We start from the raw sequence: 18279 nt of genomic DNA on the forward strand, positions 1-18279 counted from the left end.
TCGCCTTGAGCGTATAGGCACGTATACACGTACGCTGGGCTAGAACTCCTTCATTGCACAGGATGAGGCTGAACATATTCTAAAGAGTCAGTGCAAGGAACACCGACTAGGCAACTGCCCTAGTGGGTGGCCACTGAAACCTGAAAATGTTCCGCACATGCGCGGTTTTATTGAGGTGTCCAGAGCCATGACATCGCACTTAAAGGAAATGAAAAGATACCATTCGAGCAGTCTCGTGGTGCAGTGCACATGCTTTGCACGGGCCGTACCTATATATAGTACGCTTCGCGACCATAATTTAATGTTTGCCAGGAGCTCTGGCTATGGCTAACACATTCCCATTATGAGCAAAAATGAAATGTGCGAACAGTGCACTGCAGGCTGTGATCACCGCGAATCGCACGTAAAGCGACAAACTACGTTATTTTTCTTTGGCCCGGAGTCGAACACAGACAAGAGAAGAAGAAACCGAAAAGAGAAATCCCTACTCTTTAAAATGGGAGAGAGATGGAAGAAAGAGAGGGCTATTTGAAGATTTCTGTGCAATATGAAGATATCGGCCAGGACGGAAGGTTGTCTGTATAAAGTGTGATATGTACAGCGATGTTGTATTGAAGAGACGGTTTCTAGGGGAAAGCGTGTATTTGAATTTCGATGAAGTGGTAAGAGCAGCGGCAGGGTCGCGGTAACGCTATACTAGGACGTACAGCTAACATTGGCAGGTGGCACCAGAGGTAACACAAGTTAGTACGAGAAACAGTGATGCACGTCATGATGGTTATCATCACGATGGAGTGGCCCATCCCCACTAAAGCGTATCGACCAAGGAATACTACGAGGCGGGCAAGATGCCGCATTTAATAAATTAAAACGCTGTAGAAAGCACAGACACACGCGCGCGCACACAAACGGGGCCAAAAAGGAAGCAAACAAAAACAAAACAAACAAGCCCCAAGACAAAGCTTTTGGAAGGAGACGAGGTCGGCGTGACCAGTCAGGTCCAAGCGAGCAAGGCAAGGGAGAGAGCGACGAAGAAAGATGTCTATGGCGATGGAGACAATGAAGATTGGATACAGCGCGAAAGCGAAGCCATGCGCTGCACGCCATGTGCCGCGGCTCCACTCAATGGTCGCCGCGGCGGCCGGCTTTCCGATCGAGATCTTGGGCGCGAAGCGATGCTGCACAGCCCACCATCGGAATTGGCCCCGTAATAAATGTCCCCGGGTGCGCAGTGACCCTTCACGGTTTTCGACCGGGGGTGGTGGGCCCCGGCTGGCGCCTCGTCGACGCGGAGTTCCGAGCCCAGGGGTGAAAAGCGCTTCCCGATGAAGCCACCGCTCCGAAGGCCGTTCAGAGATCCGTTATGGCCCGGTTTTCGCTGTTTCTGTGGAACAAAAAAATGGGCTGCTCGAAACAAGAGCGCCCACGGCGTGGTCACGCAGGAAATGGACAACCCTTTTTGAAGAGGCAGAGATAAGCACGGCGGACCCGGGGTGGTCACGTGGCCAGCCGGCGGCGGCTCGCCCTCCCCCCTCCATCAGCGCTGACAGCGCCATTGTCTGCTGACCGACCGCCGCGCGGTCCCGGGGGCTCATTTATCGGCGCCGACCAATTTATCGCGTCATTTATCGGCGTCCGGTGACAGTCTCAATGGGGGCGGCCCGGGGCACACAAATTTGGCGCTGAATCACGCCTACCTCGGCGCTCCCTCGGCGCCTGAACGCGCAGGGTCGCCACCCGTAAATCAGCGCGACGCCTGGCTCGATATTCGGCTGTGGCTCTGGCTTCGACCCTGGCTCACCAGCGATGCCCCGTCGCACAGCGCGCGTCCGACGTGGCCGCGCGTGGCGGTGGGTTCCGATTGAGGTAAAAGCACGGCTGCGAGTTAGTGTTATCAGCTGTGTCCCGTTTCTTTGTCGCTGGCGATCGCCTGATTATAATTTCTTCTTCTTCGGCCTAACGTTCACACACTGCTTCCCAAGGCTTTAAGATTTATCTCGTGGTGTGTTTAGGTTATTATAAGCTGAGCCCGGTCCCCCTTTGTCACTGGCGTAAAATCTGAGTTATCTACATAAGGTTAAAAGGAGTGTCATTGCTGTGGCGTGTTTACAAAATAATGTTCTAGAAGAAATTGGGTCAAGATTAATGCCTTACTTCAAATGCCTCCGCAAGGACAGTTCACCGAAGTTCTAGAAACTTATCAGAAAAGCAACAGGATGAAGTCCAAAAGAAAACACAAAACAACAATAAGCATATTGTATTGTAGATTGCGCCAAAATCAACAGTGGCACCATGGAATTCAAGGACGGGAGCGCTCTAAGCAGTGGAATAGCGTCGGGGGGAGTGTTCACCGGACATGTCTACTCTCTGTAGTTTGAATGGAGAGTCACTACAAATGGGAATAAGAGTAATGAAACAGATGAAAGGACTGCACTGTGGAATAACAAATGATCAGGAGGAAAAGTATACGCTGGTAACTGTCTTGCTGCTGTACTATATTACTGGTATCAATTATTCGCGACATATCTGTAAAAAAAAAGAAAGAAAGAAAAAAGGACAGAAAACATTCGAAAGCTGTACAGTGTTTTATGGTCTGTTTAAACGTAAAAATGTATGCGTAATCATTTTCTATTTCTTTTTGAATATGTACCGTTACACTTCAGTCATTAGTCGTTTATTGACGTGCGTTGCCTACAGGAAACATACCTGAAAACAAATTCTTTTTCTTGCCGGGTTTCAGTATTGACTGCGAGGTTTCTGGCTAAATGTCTTCCGCCAACACTGAATGACAGCCAGCAAGCGTCATTTGTTGGTTTTGAGCCGAAACACGGGATGAAGAAGGAGAAGTTTGGCATGTGACTCGCTTTCTTTTGAAAGCACTGTCAGTGCAGACAGACCAATGTCAGATCTCCAGTTGCAGTGGTGTAGCACACGTGACATAAAGTAAATCAAATGTGCACCTATTGTGCACATATGACGAGAGCGGGCTGTCCAAATTCCAAATGAAGCCTAAGCTGGCTTGGGGTGAAGCACACTTCGAGAGCCTAGAGTTTTTTCCGCTATGCGGAAAAAAAATTCCGCAAAATATTTTTTCTCTTCGGTAATTACGTTTATTCTCGATGTCTTTTGCACATTTAGGTAGAAAATAAACATTTTTGTGGGTACTTATATGTGCTGTCATTAAAGGGTTAACAGATATCTCGAAGTCACGTGATAAGTACTTCCTACTTACTGGCGCAGCACCTATAGTAATGCGCAACTGCGGACTGCGTCCTCACAGCGAAACCAAAAGACGAACATTGGCCTCTTGCGGCGTTCTTTCCGTTCTTCGTTTTAATAAGTGGGCATCCTAAAATTTTGCACAACATCCATGTGAACATGCGCGGTTGATCAAAAACAACATGAACAAAACTTATGAACAAGAAAAAAGAGCTCACAACGGCAACAGACGTCTGTGCTAACGGCTGCTATTTTGCCACTTTGTTTCCCGCGGTTAACGAGACGGCTAAATTAGCTGTGATTAATGGTGCACTCGGTCCATCATTAGCGCACGCGTCCTTCACGTGCCCCCCGATTTCTCATTGTTCTCTTTCTTTCCTTCCTCTTTTCTGTGTCCTGTTTTGTAGCGAACCTCGTGCGTACAGTATGAAAAGCGTGATACGGTTAGCTTTGACCCTTTTCGCCTTGTTCTGCATCTTTTACACACACACACACACACACACACACACACACACACACACACACACACACACAGACACACACACACACACACACAGACACACATATATATATGTATATGTATATATATATATATATATATATATATATATATATATATATATAGTTTGAACTGAACTTTGTTTGTGGAAGGAAGGCGATGAGCGGGGGGTCACCCCGAGTCCATAAAATATAGGAGCGACTGCAGGAGTAGATGAGGGTTTGTCGAGGGTTGGGAGCGCCTTATTGCTCAATACTGAAATGCGTGGTCCTGGATGTCTGGTGGGGCATTAATTACCCGTGTCACAAGGGGCACTTTCGATCGTGATCGAGTTCAACAAGGATCAAATTTCTCGATTCTGACTGGCTCCTTTGTGCAATCTGTACCGTGATCGAGAAGTCCAGTGCCAATCAGGCTTGATCACGATCAAAAGTGTTCCGTGCAACTGGGGTATATAATTCAACAGTACACAATTTGGCAGCAAATATCAATACAGTGGATGATCGCATGCCCCTGCGCTTCCATGTTCTTGAGACCTCGTGGTTTTGTGACTCATGTAGCCACAGTGACGTTTTGCAACACTATCATCTCTTAGCAAAACGAAAATCGGCCTGCTTGGTTGAAGCGGTTCTCCTCGGGGTCATGTAATGTTAAATATGGTAGATAATGAAGCTCTAACACGAACATATCTTGTACTACGGCTTCCTGTAACGTGAAAACTCACAAATTGTTACGACAAGCATGAGTGACTCCAATCTGACAGTCATTATTAGCATCAACCCCACTCACGCCTTCTTCTTACGCTGCTTACCGGATCGGCCCACTTTATTTTGCTTCGAAACAGTAAAGGTTGCCGAGTGTTATGAATAATGATATCGCATTAAAAACTACCCCATTAAGAACGTGGAATTGTTTACCATAATGCAATTTCAGCTATCATAGTTTAAAACGAGACCGCCAGCTTTTCAATAATGCTTGCTTGGTCTAATCCGCTGTGTAGTCGCAATGACCTGATCGAGAGTTCATTTTAGATACCATGTGCAGTCGAAAATACGTTGCGCTTCATGTTTCCTGTGCATCATGTAAAAAGTGGGAATTATCTTGTTCATACGTAGATGGATTACTGTCTGTACAAAAAGACCTTTATACAGGCAAATAATATATATATATATATATATATATATATATATATATATATATATATATATATATAAAGAGCAGGGGGTTCAGGACCCTACGTAACATATGCTAGGAAGCGACGATGAACTCTTGAGAAGTAAGACGTCTTTACGTAACATTTTGACTGGTGGACTAACCTCCGTCTATATATATATATATATATATATATCATAAGAGGCCGAGTGAGTGAGTGAGTGAATAAACTTTTATTTGGTCCAGCAAAGCGCGATAAAACGCGCACCCGGCTAATCCCACGACGGGACTGACAGATCTAGTCTGCCGGCCCGATCGCGGGCGCGCTGGACGGCCAGGATTTGATCCTCAAAGACAGGACTTCGCAGGAGCGCGTCCCACTCTTCCTTGGTGAACGTCGCGCCCAGCGACCCGCACTCCCAGAGCATATGAGGCAACGTAGCTACCTCACCACAGGCCACGCAAGAACAATTTGGATAAATCTCTGGATATATGCTATTAAGGGACGCCGGATTTGGGTACGAGTTCGTTTGTAAGAGGCCGACAATCCAAGCAATTTCCGGAGTCCTCCACTACGGCGTGCCTCATATAATCAGAAAGTGGTTTTGGCACGTAAAACCCCATAATTCAATTTTTTTTTCGAGTGCACCAAGGACAACATAGGAACGCAGGAGAAATTACTTCTGCTTACTAATTGAATTAAAGAAATGATAAATTGATGGAAATGAAAGTGGATGACAAAACAACTGGCCGCAGGTGGGATACGAACCCACGTGTTCGCATTACGCGTGCGATGCTCTTACCATCTCAGCTATCATCATCATCATCATCATCATCATCATCGTCGTCGTCGTCATCGTCGTCGTCGTCGTCGTCGTCATAATCATCCTACTTTATGTCCACTGCAGGACGAAGGCCTCTCCATGCGATCTCCAATTGCCCCTGTCATGCGCCAACCGATTCCAGCTAACGCCCTGCGAATTTCCTATTTTCGTCGCTCCACCTAGCCTTCTGCGGTCCTCGATTGCGCTTCCCTTCTCTTGGCACCCGTTTTGTAACCCTACCGCGGTGCCGTCTTCCCATCCACATGCTGAGGTATCTATGTTTTACTACTAGAACTGACCCTGAAAGTGTTAGCCAGCGCCATCGCTCACAAACCTTGGCGGCGGATGTGGAACATCCTTTCTGCGGCAGGCCGAAAGGATGCGGCCAGTATTTTTTTCATCCACTTTCATTTCCATTAGTTTATCATTTCTGTAATGGAATTAGGAAGTACAAGTAATTTCCCCCACGCTGTCCTTTGTGTCTTTGTTTGTTGGCTTCCTATGATATGAATAATAAAAATTGGGCCTCTCGGTTCCCTTGCCTCTCGGTCATATATATATATATATATATATATATATATATATATATATATATATATATATATATACCGTATTTACTCGCGTAATTTTCGCACTTTTTTTTCCTGAAAATCAACGCGAAGTTTGGGGGTGCGATAATTATGCGGGGAAAATTTCCAAGCAAATGTTTCGGAGTGTTAAATGCAAAGATGAATGGGTACAAGATCTGGATTGTCAGGTCCGGAATTGTAAATATAACGAAAACATTACTTTCAAGCGTAACTTACCTTCGTTATGAAAGTACAAGGTGAACGTAAGCTCAAGCTGCTAAAGCACTTTATTTGCCGCGCGCAACCTCCCCGTCACTACTCGCGTTGCGTACGTCCTGCAGGCAATTGTACTCTTCATCAGAGTCCGTGTCGACACTGGAATCGATGGTTTCTTCATCTTCCGATGGTTTCTGCGTCTTACCAGTCGTCTTGAGTTCGCCGTGCTGCCGTCTCCAATACCGGACGCAAAACTCGTTGACGCCGAAGTGTCTGCTGGCGGCGCGGTTGCCATGTTCCAACGCATACTCAATAGCTTTTAGCTTAAAAGCAGCTGTGTAGCTTGCGTAGCGTCCCATGGCGAAGTGGCACAAAGAGCACGGTGCAACACGCGAACAAGGCAAACGAGGCCTACGAGACACCGGAGAGCTGGAGACACCATCGCAAAATGGCGTAGCGGTGGTGAGTGGATGAGCGGTAGCGGCGGTGGCAGCGGATGATAGCACAGTACCGCCGCCTAGTAGCACGCGCGCCCAACCATGGCGATCGCTACGACAAGCAGACGGCTCGCGGCAGTAATTTTGGAGGTGCGATGATTATGCGGGGAAAAATTTTTTCCCAATCTTTGATAGCCAATGTGGGGGGTGCGAGCATTACGCGAGTGCGAGCATTATGCGAGTAAATACGGTATATATATATGTAGAGAGAGAGAGAGAGAGAGAGAGAGAGAGAGAATGTGTGAGACCCGGGTAAGAGCACTCGAAGGTAGATACAGGGAACTCTGAAAGACGAATATTTGCACACGAAATATGGGAGATTATGATTGGAGGCAGCGCAAGGGCGAGGGAGAAAGATGAACAAAGAGCTAGACGACAAACACGGCACTGATGGGAGAACACTTGCGAGACACCCCCGTGTCCGACACCTAGGTCCTATGTGAGACGCCTCAATACGGAGCAGCAATATCTTACATGTTTCCTTTTCTTGCTATAGGAATACATTTGCCCACAAGCTGCCTTCGTGGTGAAAAAACAGCATGAAAAATCATAAGAGGACCTATACCTGTGCTCACCGTAATTCATAAACTGGTAATGTACCTTATGGCGAATCCCGCGGCATAGCATGCTCGGTGTCGTAGGATGTATACATTCGTAGGCGGTATACATTCATATATGTCATTTTTAACCATCACAATTACATAAGAAGGCAAACAGACACGCGGTAATGCCGCATGGACACGAAATAATCAAATGCACATCGCGACTACAGCTGATCCTGTGCGTATCACGCACGCATATTCTAGTGGTGCTTTTTCAATAGTTGAATAAGGGCACTATGTGCTGCTCAAGAAAGAGCTGAAACCCCCTTCCGAGGCAACACCGAGGCCAGCTTGGAGCATCTCCCGAGTTCCTGCGAGCGCTAAGTGAAGAGGCCCAGAAGAATACAGAGCTGTTTGCCCTTGAAGCACGGTCTGGTTATCAAAAGACCATTGTGGACATGGCGAGAAGGCAACGAAAGGCACGAGCATACAACGCTGGAAGCGAGATGAATGCACAGGACAGCTTTGTTTGGTCGAGCCACTTTGCACGCGTTAAGAGGCGTTTTCATGAGTTGCGCAGCAGTTGCGCACCCGGTTGCTCACAGAGCAGCCGAGAGAACGAATTTGAAGGACTTACGTACATGGCCGGTATGGATGAGCTCGAATGACTGAAATCGGACTTAGATGCTGCATCGACAAGGACTGCGTTGATCGCTCTTACTTCACGATATGCGAACGCTACGTGGCTGCGTGTGTTTCGCCCCTGATTTTTTGAGCACCTTCGTAGAGCCAAGCATCGGTGTCGCAGGCAAGCGTAGTGCTGCTAAATAAAAAAAAAAAAGAATGAATATGGGAGGAGGCAGTTGGAGATGGGAGGAGTTCGAATATTCGAAAGCACGATGGGAAAAACTTAGGCGCGTGCAAGGAGACGCTACTTCATTCGCAACATTTTCCCGATCACAAGGCACAGTCTGCACTTGGTGTAGTGCATCATGCAAGAAGTGAGTCTCATGTCGACAGTGATGGAGAAAAAAATGGTAGACGTTAGAACGTGATAAACGAAAGCAACGAAGCGTTCAATGTCTTCGAAGTTGTCGAACGTGAAAGCGGAAGAAAAAGTGCAAACACTGACATTTAAATAAAATCTTTGAATGCGAAAGTAAAGAAAGGAAAAGTTGATACAATCGTCGGTGCGTAGCAGCTTGTACTTCCTAACTTTGTTTAAAGGCACACAAAGCGAAACGCTCAAATGTACTAGACTGGGAAACCAGGGTCCAATTCAGCTTTATATTCATATATGCAGCTTGACATTGGCCGGCCGCCTTCACTAATAATAAATTCAAAATCATGATTGGCTCGCACTTGCTCTTACGGATAATTTTAGCGTAAGAACATTTTTTTGTGATAATGGGCTCGCATCTTAGAAGCTCCTTTTTTATTTACACGGTGAGAAAAATATTATAGCAGGAAATAAAGACCGAAACTTACATTTCTGAATTCTATGCGGTCCAAAGTTCGTCAACGCAAGGTCATGCAAGTCACGGTATACTCCCATTCTCTTTTTCTTATTTTAAACTAGAAATTCCAATTCAGTTTGAAGGATCAGCTTTTGATTTCAAAAGTGTAATGGGACCTTTTCTAGCTCTGGAGATATTAATGTTAATATCGATCACGCGTTGTTATAATCTATGTGTAAGTGATCAGCAGTAAGCCGTGCAAAGCATGGCAAGGTGATGTCACTGCCTGTTTCTTTTTTCTTTCATTTTTCTGTTTGTTTCTCGTCGTTTTCTCGAATTGCAAGCGTTTCTTGTGAGTGAAAGGGAGTGCATTTGGTATTTTACGACCGCAAGCGCAAACGCCATCTCGACCTGACGATTTTCCCTCTTTCCGCCGAGGGGGACAGCGCCGCCAAAAGGTTGGAGTAGTCACTGGGTGTCAGTAACGTTCGTTATCGATTCCGCGAGTTTAAATATCGATATGAGGCACTCTCAGTGTCTACTCCAAGGCACTGGAATCGAGGCATCTTCCGCAAGCAACTACATGATCGCAGCTGTATCTTCAACGACAGTCATCGGTGCACCTCGATCGCAGCAGACGTGTAAAGCGCAGCGCCGCCTTGGAAAAGGTGAAGGCGAGGAGGCTACGTTCAGTAGGGGTGCGTTTTTCAATACACTTGTGGTAGTGCAACTTGCCAGAGTTGGATCTGGAGAGATGCTCTTTTATGAAAACTGGAGAGGCTTGCCCTGCGACTGGTCTAGCACGCTGCACTATACAGTGAATGCGATAAATTAAATGATACGCACAGACGAACTAACAGCTAACATAAAAAACTCACAGTATAGAGAAATAACTCCTGCTCTCGGTCGGTCCAGATAGCACGCTGTGAGTGCCACACCAACGAATTCACTATAAGTGAACCACCACCCTTAAAAAAAAAAAGAAAAAGAGATCGGTATCAGCAGGGTGTTGGGGTCTCGGTGCTGACGCCCGTTATTGCCAATGGGTCGCAAGCCCCAAGGGTAGCGTTGGCCTGGCGGCCTGGGGCACTGGAAGCATCCGAAGGTCCCGGCGAAGCAAGAGTAGACTGGTAACAGAACAACTTGTTTATTCTAACATAGCAAAAGAGCGGCCGGTCAGGTCGACCGAAGTGGAGAGACGGGAGAGCACGAAACTCAACAGAAGAAATCGGAGCCTCTCTCTTGGCGTCCGGGGGCAGCTGCTCTTATACTCTCGGCGTCGCGGGCCAGAAGGAAGGTCACGGGATGAGCCCACGCTACGGCGGAGCATGAGCCCACGCGACGGCGCGCACGGTCGAGCCGAGAGACATGTTGAGCCGAGTGTAGTGACGCATCGCCAACCCGCCGACGGACAGACCTCCTGGCACCTCACTTGGGGAGCTCCGCTCCCCGGCTGCCGCGCTTTGACAAGCGTGGGCACACACACACACACGCACGCACGAAGACACGTGGCACTGAAACACGCCTGGACACGCTTGGCGGGGAGGCGTTGCGGCGGCGTCGAACGGGCCAAAATGTCCGCCGCTTTGAACGAAGCCCCGGCGTCCGTTGCATCCGCGCCGGCATTACCGCGCGTTGTAGGCGAAACGTAACAGACCGCCCCGCCGGGGGAAGGAGATCCCGATGGTCAGGGGACTGCATCCGCTGTCCGGAGGGATGTCGCTCGATGATGCTCATAACCGAAGTCGGGCGTCCTTTGGCGTTTCTTGAGCGCAGCGCACAGAGAAGGCCTCGTTCTCACGTTCAGGTTCACACAGGACACTGCAAAGTGACTTCGGGAGAGTTGACATTTTTGTTCTCGTTTCCGGCAAGCGTTAGAACCACGCCTGAAAGTCAACCGCTCAATCAGCAAGCACGGCACAACCCTCACTAAGCCCTGCCAGGCTTTCTCCCCTTTTATACTGCTGCCTAGTTCCTTACAGTAGTTTAGCAGCACTCAGAACGCGTCCACAAATCGGAAAATTGCACTAGAAAGCACATCATCACTTTGAAACACTACACAAAAGCAATAGGTTAAAAATCCTGCCTCAGGAAGAAAAACATCAGTAACAAGCAATTTTGAGGCTGATTCCCACGTTAGGGGCTTCGACTTAAGCCATCGGCGTTACCGTTGAGACTCCCCCTTTTGTAACGCACCTCAAAGGAATATTGTTGCAAAGCGAGGCTCCAGCGCAGGAGGCGGCCATTTTTGGGAGAGATGGTCTGCAGCCATTGGAGAGGGCAGTGATCCGTCTCAATGATAAACCTCGAGCCAGCTAGGTAACATGACAATTTCTGAACGGCCCACACGATACACGCACACTCTTTCTCGGTGGCGCTGTACGCCTGCTCACGACTCGTCAGCTTACGACTAGCATACAGGACGGGGTGTTCTACTTCTCCATTTTCCCGTTGGCACAGTACAACGCCCATGCCTCGCTCACTAGCATCGCACTGAACAACGAACCCTTTTGTGTAGTCGGGCGATCGTAGCACAGGCTGGCTTGTTAGGGCGCTCTTTAGGGCGCTAAAAGCTCTTTCCTTTGTCTCATCCCAGACGACTTTTTGCGGCTCTGTCTTTCTCAGAGCATCCGTCAAGGGAGCCGCGATATCAGAGTACCTGGGGATGTACCTCTGATAGTAGCCGGCGACACCTAAGAACGACCGAATATCGGTCTTCGTGCGCGGTTGCGGGAAGTCTCGCACAGCGGCCACCTTTATTTCAGAGGGGCGGCGACGACCCCGACCAATCACGTGTCCGAGGTAGACAACCTCGGCCTGTGCTAACTGGCACTTGGGAGCCTTGACTGTCAAGCCCGCATCGCGCAGGCGGGTTAGCACTGCCCGCAAGTGCGCCATATGCTCAGGCCAGGATGCGGAGAATATCGCTACGTCGTCTAGATACGGTAAAGCGAGTTCTTGCTGTCCCCGCAACACTTTATCCATGAGGCTCGAAAAGCAGTATGGCGCGTTCTTCAAACCAAAACTCAAAACTTTAGGACGGAATGTCCCCATTGGTGAAATGAACGCCGCATACCTACTAGCCTCTTCTGTAAGTGGAACCTGCCAATAACCCCTGACAAGATCTAGGGTGGAAATAAACTGAGCGCTACTCACTCTCTCAAGGCGCTCCTCGACGTTAGGGATCGGATAAATTTGATCCTTAGTGATGGAATTAAGCCTGCGGTAGTCGACGCAAGGACGAGGTTCCTTGCCCGGTACCTCAACTAAAATCAAAGGGGAGGTATAATCACTCTCACCCGCCTCAATAACACCGAGCTGCAGCATTTTCGCTACCTCAGCCTCCATAATATCGCTCTGGCGGGGTGACACCCGGTACGCCTTGGATCGTACTGGCTCTGGGGAGGTAAGTTCTATGTCATGAGTAAGGACAGAAGTCCTACCAGGCCTCTCAGAGAACAGACCTTGAAACTCTTGTAAGAGCTGGTGTAGTTCGGTTTTCTGCTCAGGCGACAGCGATGCTTTACTTATTAAGTCACTAATGACTTGATCGGTGTCTTTCCTGTTCGTCACTGAGCCTAGTCCCGGAAGCTCGACCGGAAGCTCTTCGGGAACGTTTACCATCATGCACACCACTGCTTCCCGTTGCTTATAGGGTTTGAGCAGATTACAGTGGTAAACTTGCTGTGCTTTCCGCTTTCCTGGCAGACTCACCACGTAGTTAACGTCCGACAGTTTTTGAACAATCCGTGCTGGGCCCTCCCACTGCACGTCGAGTTCGTTCTTTAGCGATGTGCGCAATATCATGACCTCATCGCCCACCTCAAAACGACGGGCCCTGGCTGTCCGATCATAATAAACCTTGGCCCTCTGCTGGGCCTCTGCCATTGCTTCACCTGACAACTCCTGTGCCCTTCTTAAGCGTTCGAGGAGCTTAAGCACGTACTCTACCACGACTGGGTCGTCGCCCCTGCCTTCCCATGATTCTCGAAGCATGCGAAGCGGAGATCGCAGCGAGCGACCGTACACCAGTTCAGCTGGCGAAAACCCCGTAGCCGCATGCGGCGCGGTCCTTAATGCAAACATCACTCCAGGCAGACACAGCTCCCAGTCAGTTTGATGTTCAAAACACAATGCTCTCAACACGCGCTTCATGACGGAGTGGAGCTTCTCAACGGAATTCGACTGGGGGTGGTGCACTGAGCTGTGTAACAGCCTTACCCCGCACCTTTCGAGAAAGGCTGTCGTCAAAGCGCTAGTAAACACTGTACCCTGATCTGACTGGATTTCTGCAGGAAAACCAACTCGCGCAAATATGGACAGTAGTGCATTGACTATCTCAACTGAGCTGAGTTCTTTAAGCGGCACTGCTTCAGGGAACTTTGTCGCTGGGCAGATCACAGTCAAAATGTGTCGGTACCCCGTGGCTGTTACCGGCAGAGGTCCCACTGTATCAATAACGAGCCGTCTAAAAGGCTCCGTAATGATAGGTACCAACTTCAACGGCGCCCTCGATTTGTCCCCTGGCTTGCCCACCCGCTGACAGGTGTCGCATGTCTTCACAAAGTGGTCTGCGTCCCGAAAACACCCTGGCCAATAGTACTCTTGCAAGAGACGGTCCTTAGTTTTCTTAACTCCTAGGTGTCCGGACCACGAACCCCCATGCGACAAGCGCAACAGATCCTGACGATAGCATTGAGGCACGATCAGCTGATCGAACTCCACTCCCCTGCGGTCTAGATACTTCCGGTACAGGACCCCACCTCTTTCCACAAAGCGAGCATTTTTCTTGGCGATACCTTCCTTGACAATGCAGCGTATGTTTTCTAGGCTGCCATCCTTCTTTTGCTCGGCTATCAAAGCCGACCGGCTGACTTTTAGCAACCTGTTTAGTCCGTCTGACGTAGGCGCGATGAGCAAATCTGGAGACAGCTCTTCTAACTTTCCCGTGTCGGGATTTTCCTCTCCAGTATCTGGTGCCTTTAACGCTACAGGCGCAATTTTATTCAGTTCGGGCGTGCTCTGAATATCAGCTTGCTGCGCCTCTGACCCTTTTTCATCGTTCAACAACGTCGGCCCCGCAACTACCGCCTTTGCAGCGAGCTCCCGAACCTTCGATCTGGTTAAGGCCTGAACGCTAGCCTCACCAAACAAAAGCCCCTTCTCGCGCAGGAGGTGATCGGACCTGTTCGAAAATAGGTACGGGTACTGGGGGGGCAGCATAGATGACACTGCGGCCTCCGTCTTAAGTGCTCCGAAAGGTCCTTCAATAAGCACTTTTGCTACCGGTAGACACACGCTATGAGCTTCCACTGCTTGCTTGATCCATGCGCACTCGCCCGTGAACATATCGGGTTCTACGTAAGAGGGGTGAACTACATCCATTGTAGCTGCGGAATCGCGAAGCACTCGGCACTCTTTCCCGTTCACGAGGAGGTCTCGCATGTAAGGCTCGAGAAGCTTCATGTTCTCGTCAGTGCTGCATAAAGACAAAAACACGACTTTTGTTTTTGTTTCTGGACACTGCGCCGAAAAGTGACCCGGCTTCTGGCACGTATAACAAACGCGCGCTTGCCTCGTCTCGAACCGCTTTCTGCGTTCGGCTTCGGTTGCCGCCGTCTCCTTACGTTCGGTCGGACTGCTTTCACTCGCATCCGCACTACGTGTATCCCCCTTTGCTCTCATGGGCGTGAACTTTGGCCTCTCAAACTTGGAGCCAAATTCACCCTTTTGACCGTCCTTAGCTCCACGAGCCCGACGCGTCACAAACTCCTCGGCTAGCTCAGCGGCTCTAGCCACCGTACTAACGTCTGGCCTATCCAAGACCCAGTACCGCACGTTCTCAGGTAACCGACTATAAAACTGTTCTAGCCCGAAACACTGCAGAACTTTCTCGTGGTCACCAAACGCTTTCTCTTCTTTGAGCCACTCCTGCATGTTTGACATAAGCCTGTAGGCAAACTCTGTATATGACTCACTTTTGCCTTTCTCATTTTCCCGAAACTTCCGACGGAACGCCTCCGCTGACAGCCGGTACTTTTTTAGCAGACTCGATTTCACTTTGTCGAAATCCTCTGCCTCCTCTCTCTCCAAGCGAGCGACTACGTCGGCCGCCTCGCCGGGTAGCAAAGTGAGCAAGCGCTGTGGCCACGTTTCCCGAGAGAACCCCTGCTTCTCGCACGTTCGCTCAAAGTTAACCAGGAACAAACCAATGTCCTCTCCAAGCTTAAACGGCCGCATCAGGTCAGTCATTTTGAACAATACTCGTTCTCCTGCACCGTGTGCCTGACTTCCATTACGAGCGCGTTCCATCTCTAACTCGAGACGCTTCATTTCCAAAGCGTGTTGACGGTCGCGCTCTTCTTTTTCTTTCTCTTTTTGTTCTTTTAGTTCGCGCTCCTGTTTCTCTTTTTGCTCTTTAAGTTCGCGCTCCCTCTCCTCAATGGTCTCAAGGCATTCCGACAGCTCGTCATCCTCAGCTTCTAACTCAAGAATAGCCCTTAGCAGTTCTGGTTTTCTGAATTTGTCTGAGACATCCAGACCCAACTCTCTTGCAAGCTCCAGCAATATCGGTTTGCGCAACGACTTCAAATCCATGGCTGCTCTGAATGCTGCTTTCTCTACTGTCTACTATTGTCTTGCCGCAAACTAACCCGGCAGCAACGACAACCACAATTACCAGCTCTGTTTCTAACACTAACAAAAGCCTGGCAAAACTCAGAAGAAGAAAGTCCCGCACTCACCAAACCTCGCAGCCAAGAATTCAGCGCAGTCGTTCCGCTGCAGGCAACCAGTCATCACACAGGGCTCGTTGCACTGCTCCCGGATGGTCGTTGTGCTGCTCAGCATACATTCAACCGCATCTCTTCGCTGCTGGCCTCCGTTGTCGCGATCTCACCGCTGGCAACCAGTTGTTGGGGTCTCGGTGCTGACGCCCGTTATTGCCAATGGGTCGCAAGCCCCAAGGGTAGCGTTGGCCTGGCGGCCTGGGGCACTGGAAGCATCCGAAGGTCCCGGCGAAGCAAGAGTAGACTGGTAACAGAACAACTTGTTTATTCTAACATAGCAAAAGAGCGGCCGGTCAGGTCGACCGAAGTGGAGAGACGGGAGAGCACGAAACTCAACAGAAGAAATCGGAGCCTCTCTCTTGGCGTCCGGGGGCAGCTGCTCTTATACTCTCGGCGTCGCGGGCCAGAAGGAAGGTCACGGGATGAGCCCACGCTACGGCGGAGCATGAGCCCACGCGACGGCGCGCACGGTCGAGCCGAGAGACATGTTGAGCCGAGTGTAGTGACGCATCGCCAACCCGCCGACGGACAGACCTCCTGGCACCTCACTTGGGGAGCTCCGCTCCCCGGCTGCCGCGCTTTGACAAGCGTGGGCACACACACACACACGCACGCACGAAGACACGTGGCACTGAAACACGCCTGGACACGCTTGGCGGGGAGGCGTTGCGGCGGCGTCGAACGGGCCAAAATGTCCGCCGCTTTGAACGAAGCCCCGGCGTCCGTTGCATCCGCGCCGGCATTACCGCGCGTTGTAGGCGAAACGTAACAAGGGAGAAGTTGCTGTCCGTCGAAGCAGCAAGGTAGTCAGTGTGTACGCCGCCCGCTAATGCCGCGGAGAGAGGGCAGCCATAGTGCCACGCTGTGCGCCAGCCCGCAGACCTCGCTGAAAAACAGTTTGTGTCCTCCTCTGCGAGCTGGTCATTTAGCGAGTGATGGCTTCAGGGACGACAGGGCTGCACGCGAGACTGTATAGACGACCCAGGCGCTTGCCAGTCAATCTCGAGTTGACAGTTGAGTTTATCGAACATGGTATGTTTGTCGCGCGAAGCACCTGTACAGAAGAAGATAGGAAAAATATCAGAGGACGCGCGTTCATCAAGGTGGTGTGTTCACGAATCGACTTCTCATATACGTATCGCACGATTAAAAAAGACAAAAGAGAGAGAGAGAAAGAGAGAGACGGAGACACGCGTAGCGCTGACTTTCAAACAATCGTTTATTTGACGTAAATGTTGCCACATATCTAAATTCAGCCACGCATTCAAATTTCATGTTTTTAAGAATTATAGTTCTTTCTCCACTTGCGCGGTTGACGGTTCTGACAGACAAATTTCGCCAAGCTCAGCTACCAGTCCCACTTCAATAACCTCTCTGATTACCTCGTTATGGTTCTTTCCGACAATCAGAACCATCATGTGTGTCAAAAATATCAATCGCGCTATCAAAAACTTGAATGTTTGTTCTTATTTTTAATATTATTTCTTTTGAAAACATACATACACTTGACAGGAAAGGGAAAGCGAGGAGCAGGCTGGCAACTGCCACCGGAAGGGTCAGAACGCCTGCCTGCTCTTCAGAAAGGAGGAGACAGAAACATGGAAACGGAAGGTAGCTAGAAGGGGGGTTACACGTGAATGCGGTTAGCGACTGAATCTCGGTGTACGTCCACAAACGATCGGCTGAAAGTCAGCGCTACGTGTGTGTCCCCCCCTCTCTCTCCCTCTTTTGCCCTTGTTCGTTGTGCGCTGCGTGTATGAAGTCGAGATGTACCAGCCCGGCTGCTGTGGCTTGTGTTCACGAGGAAGCCCTTCTGCCGCAGGCGGCACCGCGGGGCCCGGCGGTGGCGGTGGCGGCAGCGATCGCGCGAAAGCGGCCGCTTGCAGGACGGACACGTCGGCACACGAGGTGAGTGCGCACTGCCTGCAGCAAGGGGTCACGTGGGAAGGGTTCCTCCCGCGGGAGAGAGTCTCCCGCGAGTGGCCGCGGGTACGGCCGCGGGTATGCGAGTGCACAAAGATACACGCCCCTGACCGCGAAACAAAGCATGGAACACGTCCGCACCTTAGCCAATTCAGTGCCATCCAGCTCAAGTTTGTAAGTTACTAACGAAATGCGTCGCCCGCTATGAGAGCGTGAGAGAGACAAGAAACATCGCCGCGGTGGCTTGGTGGCCGTGGCGTTTGCGTTGCTGAGCTCGAGGTCACGTGTTCGTTCCCCAACCCCGGTAGCCGCATGTCGACGGGGGCAAAATGAAGAACGCGTGTGTACTTGGATTTAGACGCTCATTAAAGAACCACAGGTGGTCGAAATTAGCCCGGAGACCTCCACTACGGCGTCCCTCATACTTAGGTCATGATCTTGGCACGCTGCAATTAAGAATATATATATATATATATAAACGAGAAGAAAAGGAATTAGCCGAGGGGCCTGATTTCTATTAGTCATATCATAAGAAGCCAACAAACACTGACACCAAGGACAACATAGGGGAAATTACATGTGCTTAATAAATG

At 49.8% G+C, this 18279-nt stretch overlaps 1 protein-coding gene across 1 annotated transcript in view; it reads left to right on the forward strand.

Annotated features, from left to right (window-relative positions):
- The window catches only part of LOC126520890 (uncharacterized), a 230791-nt gene that overhangs the window by 25815 nt on the left and 186697 nt on the right, over positions 1 to 18279 (forward strand). Inside the window, exon 2 of the mRNA XM_050169692.3 lies at positions 17586 to 17671. Within this exon, the coding sequence (XP_050025649.1) occupies positions 17586 to 17671 (86 nt within the window). The remainder of the gene's footprint in view (positions 1 to 17585; positions 17672 to 18279) is intronic.

The sequence above is a fragment of the Dermacentor andersoni genome, chromosome 3 (genome assembly GCF_023375885.2).
Source record: "Dermacentor andersoni chromosome 3, qqDerAnde1_hic_scaffold, whole genome shotgun sequence".
In the NCBI taxonomy this organism is placed as follows: Eukaryota; Metazoa; Arthropoda; class Arachnida; order Ixodida; family Ixodidae; genus Dermacentor; species Dermacentor andersoni.